The following is an 8,944-nucleotide window of genomic DNA, read 5'->3' as shown; positions in this document are numbered from 1 at the left end:
TCGCAAATCATGCGTAAAGACAATTTGAATTTTAATGCTACTTACGGCCTACCTACTATTAGAACGATCGATTGTTTCCTTCGGACCCTTAATCCCTAATCAACGAAGCACTTTGGCAAAATGGTATTATCAAGCGGTGGATGGTATAAGCGCATCCCGCGTAAAACGACGATCCCTACCAATTCGTTTATTTATCAATTGCCACAATCCGTGGTAATGATAATGATAATGACAATGCACTATGCGCCATGCACCATGCACACCGTATCGAGTACGTAAACAAATGGCAAGATTAGTCCATGACTCTGGAGGGATGATAAACGAGGATTTTCCAATGTTAACAGAATGGGATGGATGATAATTGGCCGTCCCCGTTTGTCATTGCATACGCATACGGCGGATCATACCATAGTAAACAGAAGAAGGACGCGCGGGTGCACACGAGGGGGTTTGGTCAAAGTTCGCGGGCTTCAAAATCCCAAGCTTCGTCGTGCCATCTCCGGGTCTGCAAAATTTTCACAATCAGCTCACGTGACGCAACGAGTGTGTACGTAGCCAGCAGCGAGTACGGAACGACGAACGACGAACGACGAACAACGCTACGACGGTCAATCGAGGGGGCTGGCTGGCTGGCTGGCTGGCTGGCTGGCTGGCTGGCTGATCTCGAGACGTGGGAGGTATAACCATTACGGGTGCGATGGGGCTGAGGGGGTTGGGGGGGGGGGGGGGGCTGGCGTTGAGAGGTGGCGGGAGGCAACACCTCGTGGGCACTGACCATTTCGTCCTCGGCGCAGCCGTCCGTCGCTGACTCGAGGCCTGACTGATGGGCTCTGCGTTCCCGGCTCGGCGGTCGTCCCCACAGGCATCTAGCGGTCCTCGGCCAGGCTCATCGTCCTCGAGCGCACCGGGGACCCCGTGTGAGCGCCTCCTCTGCCCTGCTATCGATCGAGGCGCGCACGCACGCGGCTGGCGAGTAAGTCCGGCGATCGAAGTGGGCCAGGATACGACCAGGGACGATGACGACGATGCTGCTGCGAGGGTCGAGGCCGGGTGGCGCGCTCCGAGCGTCACGACGACCCAGCAAGCACTGAACTCGCCGCCGTGCTCTGGCGAACTTTCGAGGGGCTGTCCCGAAGTCGAGCGACGGCGACGTACGGGAGGAGCACGACGACTCGCGCACACTCCGCCTTCGAAACTGCGGCTATGGAGTACGACGAGTCTAGGAGTTGGGGCTCGGTCGCTGGTGGGGGCAGAGCCAAGTGCAGAGACTGCGAGCGCCTTCTTGTATACGCGTCGCGTCGCTTCGCATTCGCGGGAGAGTGTTTTCGGCGCCGGCCACGAGGTCCTCGGGGCGCAGCACCTGCTCCCCACCCACCCCCGCGGACACATCGTCGCGGGAGAAACGCGGCGGGGTCTCGTAGGGGGGATGTACAGTGAGACAGGTGTGCGGAGCGGCTCCTCTTTCTCCTTTTCTCTTGCCCCGACTGGGCAAGGGACGACTGGGCGGTCGGGAGTCGGGGGAGCGTGGGAAACTGTTCCCTCGAAATCGCTGCTTCCCCAAACGAGCGTCAATTGACGAGATCCGGGGGGAGGATATTATATTGTTTTATAGGGTTGGCGGAGGAGCTGGTGATGGCGAGGAGGGGGATGGAGGCGAGAGAGGACGTCTGGGGATATCGACGGACCGAGTTCACTAAAATGTTCGCGGCCCGCTGTACGCTGTCTAAGCGCGAGATGCAATTAACGCAAATACGAATAATTAATAAGATTTCTCGATATTTTCAAAGTATTTTATGCTATTGGCCAATCGTTGTTCTAACGCTAGAAACAAAGTTTTTTTTTTTATCTTTATTAATGAATGTTGTTGATTTGTTTTCTTTTGTTTTTGTTTTGTTTTGTTTTGTTTTTTTTTTTTTGTTTTAATTTTATAAAGAAAAGTTAGGAAAAAGTAATTTCACCCGGAATAAAAATTATTCTCAATTCTATTAGGAAAATTTTCAAACAAAGCCTAATACTTTGTTACATACATCACATATTATTGAATTGTCATTTTTAACGTTGGTATTATTTGAGTAGGAAAAATGTTTGAAATAGTGTACAAAACGAAAGTCAAAATGGTTCGATCGTGTCAATTAATTGGATACTTATAGTCATAATTCGAGGCTCCACGGTCTGAAAAAATCTACATCTTAAAAATGTATTTCGAATGAAATTTATGATAAATACACGGTCAATTGCCGGAATACGGAAATATAAATTCATGATAATATGAGCTTACATTAAATTTTGAACTTTAAGAGTATATTATTAATTATACGTTTCAACTATTCCTTAAAGTTGAAAAAAAAAGAAATCAATTTCATTGACCTTATAGACCTTAAGCTTCAAAAAGGTATAACAGATGACAGCTCTGCAGCCACATAACCAGAACCAGATTTATAAATTCATTTGAATTAGTAGTAGTGAAGCGTGTGTAATTGAAATTATGTCGATTAAGATGCAGACTCCTCTTCGTATTTTAAATGAAATAAAGTGTCGTAGAGTCTAAGAAAGTGGTTTACATATTCTATTTAAAATGAATTTTGTTGCTTCATACGATACGTCGAAGTAAAGTAATTTTAAGTTTTTAAATAGGAAATTTTCATTTTTGAAAATCAACAGTCATCGCATTAACGAAAGAAAGCCAAAAATTATAATTTTTTGGAACATTTTGGGGAACATAAGCTTTATTTAATTTAAAGAGATACTCGATAAGAATGATTATAAAATAATAATTAACATTATTTCGATTGTTAATAGTTTTGGAATATTTTTATTGTATGGATTATGATATATTCATTGTACAATTTCGATAAATTATTTCTATTTCTAAATATAATCTAATATTTGTTGTATTATTTAATCGATTGATATATATAATTTGCTTTATTTTGGATAGGAATTTAATAAAAATACATTTGTATATCTTGAAATTGAACTTAAATTATATTTGATAACATTATTTAAAAGTATTTATCAGTTTAGGTAAAAATTTTATTAACTTACGTGTAGGTATGTACTTTCTTATTATTTCAAATTTTCCATAAATATAGCCATACATATAATTTAAAAAACAACGTTGTTACTACCTAAAATTATTAACCCATTAAATTTAAGTTTGACGAAATCATGGCTGCCAGAATTATTACATAATTATTTCCAAATATATAAATATTGTTTAATGAAAAAAAAAAGTGAATTCTATATTCCATTAAAATATTTATTATTTATATTTTAAGTGCTGGCTAAATTAGAGACTAAACCGTATGTATATTTGATTCGTAAATCAAAAAATAATTTCTTCTGTAATTTAAATTTAATTATCCATATTATCGTATCTTATGTAAATAAAATTATTTACTAAAAAAAAATACTGTATTTTGCAATAATTTAAAAATTATTATGTAAATATATTAATAAAGAAATTGTTGTGTACCGTAAATGTATTAAATGTACATATTTTTAAATGATTAAAATCTTTATATTAATTGCTGTTTATTATGAGAATTTTTAAGTTGTTAATTTAGATGATAATTAATAAATTTTCTGCGCAATAATTTGTATTATAATACTAATAATTTTTATAAAATATTTAAAATAATTGTGTATAGAATAGAAAAGATTCACTTATCTTAACAACAAATATATTTTATTGTTATCTGATTTTATATTTTCTTTTAATTTTCAACATATTTTTTTAATTTTTAGTCCAAATATGTACATATACGCTGTTATTAATGGATAATTAAGTTTTAATAATGAAATATTTTCTATTTTCTTGTGTATTGAATAAAAACAAGTCTTTTTTCATTTTGAATTCAAATATATTTAGAAAGTAGGTGTTGCACAGTTTAAGCCAATTCTGTTAAACCTGTCATTAATCATTTGATTTTAAAATTGTTTTGTATTATATATATCAAGGAATGTTTATTATTCTTTTGATAGTTCACAATACTTCTATGATTAATTATATTTATTCATTTTACATTATTTATCTAATAGATGAAATTTATATATGATTTCAAAGTAAATATAAAGTGTATAGGAATGTAAATATGTTTTATTATTAGATTTTTGTATAAATACAAAAAAAAAAAAAAATCAATCATTAGATTGAAATTCAAGGAAATAAAACTTTTAAATATATTTTTATTATAAATCAGGATACATGGATATTAAGTAATTATTAAATTATAAAGGACAAGTCATTTGGTTTTTTTTTTAATATATACGAAATGATTTAGTAGATGAACTCAATTTAAAATATTTGTAATTAATTAGCAATGGTTTATAAACCTGAGAAAAGATGTCGACTATAAAACTTATTAAAATTAAAATTTTAACAAGATCATAGAAAGTAAATCATATTACAATGAAATGCATGAAATATCAATGTAATTTTGTAATAAATAATATATTTTATGGCCAATAATTAATTACTGATGAAAAATTTCAAGTTATATCATAAGTTTCCAGTAAAATTGATGTACATGCATGTAAACTCATTAATTTCATGATTTCTTTTTTTATTAGGGTGGTTTAATTCAAGTTAAAGTAAGTATTTATTTTCATTATCGGTTTATTGTAAATGGCTATATATCATTTACTTGTTTATTTTCTTTTGTTAGTCAACAACAAGCAGTTATTCCTATTTCTTTTTCTTTAGTGCTATCATATATATTATATTATTCTTAATTATTTTACAAATCATACATATTTTTATAATATTATTACTATAATATAAATAATAAGATATTAATTAATTATTTATTCATTTTGCGATTAGTAGTAGAATCATAATTTATTAATATACAATGTAGACACACACATATATATATATATATATATATATATATATATATATATCTACACATGCAACACGTCTTGACATATAAATAATATATATATATAAAATAAAAACTTTAAAAAATAATAATAAAATGGAAAAATTTTATTATAATAAAAGTTATTTTGGAATACCTGTTTTCTTTTACTTTCATTTTGACAGTTTATATATCATTTTATCTTACTAAATTAATAATAAAAAAATAACGATACCTCGAAAATATTTATAAGTAATCATAAATTTATAAATAAGACTACATAATATATTGAATCATTTATCCATTGACGATACTCCTTTTATCTTGTCACCATTTTCACAGCCTATGCGCATAACATTTTTTACATTAGATTTTAATTTATTATATACAATTTCGGTTAACGTGAATGCGTGAATTACAATGATTGGCAATATTATAAATCTATATATATATATATATATATATATATATGTATGAGTGTCTGTGTGTGTGTGTGTGTTTGTATGTGTATATAATAATAATAATAATAATAATACTATAAGCCAAGCTTCCAGAATTCGTAATTCAATCATATTTTCAGTTTTTTAATTGCGTATTTCTTGATATTTTTCATCGTCACTTTTCGACGTTCTGCGGTGCGCTTTGTCATTGTAAGTCTTTGGTGTTATTCAGTTGTTTGTAACCCTAAAATATTAAACCATTTTAGTAACATAAAAATTTTACTTTTATTTTCTAATCAAAGAAAGCACTTTCAAGCATATATAATGACTTATGTTACTTTGAAATCCATATTTTATTTATTTTATAATTTTATAAATTGATAGTTTGATTAATAAAAATATTAAATTCATAGGCTATTATATACTACAGTAAAAATAATGTAATAAGGATTTAAATTTTGAAGGACATGTACAGTTAGTTTATTCGAAAAATAATGTTATTATTTTCTATTGTGTTGATAAATTATTCCCACAGAATAAACATGTTATTATTGATTAATGATGTGCTACAAGTTTAATACGTCGTTGCTTATAAAATATTGAAAACAAATATTCATTTTAATAATTCTTTAATATAATGTTAATTTTTTTTAATGCAATTTTCATTTCCTTTTAAATAAATTGAAAAGCCTTTACGTATAAAATCAAATGGATAAAATTATTTACAATTTTACTAACTAATATTAGTATATAGTTAATCAATTAAGCAATTCAATTTAGTCCCACGTATGTAAAATAGAATTTATATCTTATCTTATATATCAATATACGTTTATCTTTATATTCAACGATTTTAGATAATATTTTTAATTTCTATAATCTACAACTTTAAATATTTATAATTTTAATACATTAGGAAAAATCTTGTTAATTAATAATTTAAATTAAAAACAATAACAATAGACTATTATTTATAAATTTCATAAATAGTTGGTTATTAATTTGAAGAGAAATAAAAACTCTATTTTTATTAGTTGAAACGACCATAGACCAAAATTTTGTAACATGCAAATTTTTTTTTTATAAAATATAAAATTCACTAACGTATATCAAAAGTGTTATTAAAGTAAAATGACGATATATCCTCTAAATTCGTAAAAATAACGCATAGCATAAATAATAGCAAAATAAGTTAAAATAAAAAATTTGCTTGCATTTTTGGTGCATAATTAACTTGTTGGTTTATTAGTGTCAGTAGTGCATGCTTCCGTAACAAGGCGATGCAGAGCCTAATAATCTTTCGTGTCTGTATCTTACAGCATTATTGAATGAATCTCGTAGTCTCTCGGTAAAAGTTTTATACTCCATATCAGGATTACTCCGTCCAAAATCGAAATCCGCGACTTCCACAGTAAAGCGTGCCCTACTTTGAATGTAATAGGCAATTCCAAAAACTATGAGGACAACGGCGACCAAGGAACACGAGACCGGCACCACAATTACGGATAGCTGCGGCTTCGGCGTCACTAAATATGAAGATAACATTGTAAAGAGTATATTTATTTTGAATATATATATATATATATATATATATGCACATATAAATTATAGGATGAATTTTAATAGTATTTAATAGTATTTAAAATTTCTTTAATTGAAATAGTTATTGTAATGGAGTTTTTTTTAATCAATTAATATATAGATGAATTGTATGGTTTATTTTTCTATTGTATAATTCATTAAAAATTAAAATACTATTATTTGGTAAGGCAAAATTAATATAAATTGAAGTAATTATTGAATTTAATGAAAGTAAAGCTTACGTTTATAAATATTGACCGCTACTGGATGGATGTCAGTGCTAACGTCATTGCTTAATATTACCAAAACCGTATATTCAAGAGCATCGAGAAAATAATGATTAAATGAAAATTTACAAGTATCTAGAGTTTCAGCGTCTTGGTTACAAGTTTCGTTACCAGTGACATTATACTTTCCTATATGTATTTTGATACACTTATGAAAAGGCCCCGTGCCATTACACGATATAATTAACGAAAGACTGTTCCACGGTTGAATCCACGTCGAACCTTCCACGCTGAGCTTCGAGATAGGAGCTATTAACCAACAGAAATAAAATAATAATCGTCACAAAATAATTCTAAATTATATAATAGATATATATAAATATATAAGAAAGCTATGCTTACCTCTGATCTTCACTTCGCGTTGAAAGTAGCCATAAACTTTATTTATATTTGGTTCAACAACTGACTTGCACACAAAAGGAAATGTGTCTATTCCTAGTTCAGGCAGTGTTTTGTTAGATGTATTTGAAATTATAGAGCTATTGGGAGCTATTGAAGTTGTTGTCAAAGGTGTCGTTGAAATTGTAGATGCAATATTAAGCGAAACCGACGTCACGTTTGTTGATGCAATCGAAGATGTTGGGACGATAGGTGCGATGGTTGTAGGCGAATCAAAGGAAGCTACCACGAGAGCCTCAATAATGTGAAAAGAGTTGGGAAGAGTGAAATTATAATTTGTCTTGAAATTGTCAGTTTTATTGTAAAATTTACAGTCAACAAACCAATATGTTAATATTGATGTCGCTGTTTTATTTATATAATCGATATCGCCTTTACGTAAATCTACAGATAAATTTGTTACTTCGGCAGAAGATATAAAATTATTTTGTACAGTTTTATTCGACTGTTCAAGATTTAAATTTCCATTAAATAGAGCTAGAATAGGTGAATAAAGTATAATGATATTACCAATTTACATCACATAATTCTTATCGCAAAATAGTTTACTCACCAGTAACATGAAAATATATTCTTCTACTTGTATATTCTCTACATTGAATAAATAAAAGCCATTTACATACAGCTACTTCCATTGTATATTCACCTACATGATACTTCGAAGCTGGATAACTGACACTATAATACATTGTTGTATTTGTTATCGTTGCAGTCTAAAACAGGAAATTATATTAAAATATGACAAAACCTATTGAGCAATAAATCACTGCGATATCGATGATAAATAAAATTTTTATTTATAATTTTCAACAAATATAAGTTCCATTATAATCAGCTTTGAAATAACGAACCTTTATTTTAATACGATTGTCTGATTGATTTTAATAAGCTTTGAAGTACTTGAGAATATAAACAAAAACATCATTTTAAATTAATTATTTAATGAATAAGATAATGTAACGTACCTGATAAAAATGTTGATCAAGAGCATTATCTTTCCATGTGTAAATAAAACTCCCGGATGGCGCCTGACCGTCGCTATCTAAAAGATCTGCCCTAAAAGTGATAATACCTCCAAGTACAACAGGCCCATCATGGGTAAGTCTTACATCTCTGTCGGACGTTGCAACTGTAAAAAATAAAATAAAATAAATATTTGACGCATTACCGGAGTACGTTCATTATCCAACGGGCAATTTATAGATACGAATAATAACACTTACCTTGCCATATCAAAAAATTAATTAATATTGCCAATAAGGCTTGCTGATGATCAGCTCGACGCATTTTCTCACCTAATCATTTATGTAACAAATAATGTAAATTAATTATTATGCTGTACACTTATTGTTTGATAATGTGTCGTATTATAGAA

General features: G+C 30.8%; 2 protein-coding genes across 5 annotated transcripts in view; both read right to left on the bottom strand.

Annotated features, from left to right (window-relative positions):
* Arl4 (ADP ribosylation factor-like 4) overlaps positions 1–1,332 on the bottom strand; it is a 43,188-nt gene extending 41,856 nt beyond the window's left edge. Inside the window, exon 1 of the mRNA XM_011498422.1 lies at positions 776–1,332. The gene's annotated coding sequence lies outside the window, so the exon portion shown is untranslated. The remainder of the gene's footprint in view (positions 1–775) is intronic.
* A 4,122-nt stretch (positions 1,333–5,454) lies between these two features.
* LOC105361295 (uncharacterized) overlaps positions 5,455–8,944 on the bottom strand; it is a 4,708-nt gene continuing 1,218 nt past the window's right edge. For 3 of the 4 annotated variants that reach the window (XM_011498418.1, XM_011498420.1, XM_011498419.1), the window contains exons 2-8: positions 8,793–8,864; positions 8,535–8,698; positions 8,123–8,282; positions 7,513–8,046; positions 7,126–7,419; positions 6,517–6,828; positions 5,475–5,546 (exon numbers count right to left, since the gene is read on the bottom strand). In XM_011498418.1, the coding sequence (XP_011496720.1) occupies positions 6,554–6,828; positions 7,126–7,419; positions 7,513–8,046; positions 8,123–8,282; positions 8,535–8,698; positions 8,793–8,856 (1,491 nt within the window). In that variant the 5' untranslated portion in view covers positions 8,857–8,864 and the 3' untranslated portion in view covers positions 5,475–5,546; positions 6,517–6,553. Of the gene's footprint in view, positions 5,547–6,516; positions 6,829–7,125; positions 7,420–7,512; positions 8,047–8,122; positions 8,283–8,534; positions 8,699–8,792; positions 8,939–8,944 lie in introns of those variants that run through there. The other variant, XM_011498421.1, reaches the window with a different exon arrangement.

Source organism: Ceratosolen solmsi, unplaced genomic scaffold (genome assembly GCF_000503995.2).
Source record: "Ceratosolen solmsi marchali unplaced genomic scaffold, CerSol_1.0 scaffold30, whole genome shotgun sequence".
In the NCBI taxonomy this organism is placed as follows: Eukaryota; Metazoa; Arthropoda; class Insecta; order Hymenoptera; family Agaonidae; genus Ceratosolen; species Ceratosolen solmsi.
Note: the sequence above shows the minus strand (reverse complement) of the source record. Positions and strands in the feature narration are given on the sequence as shown.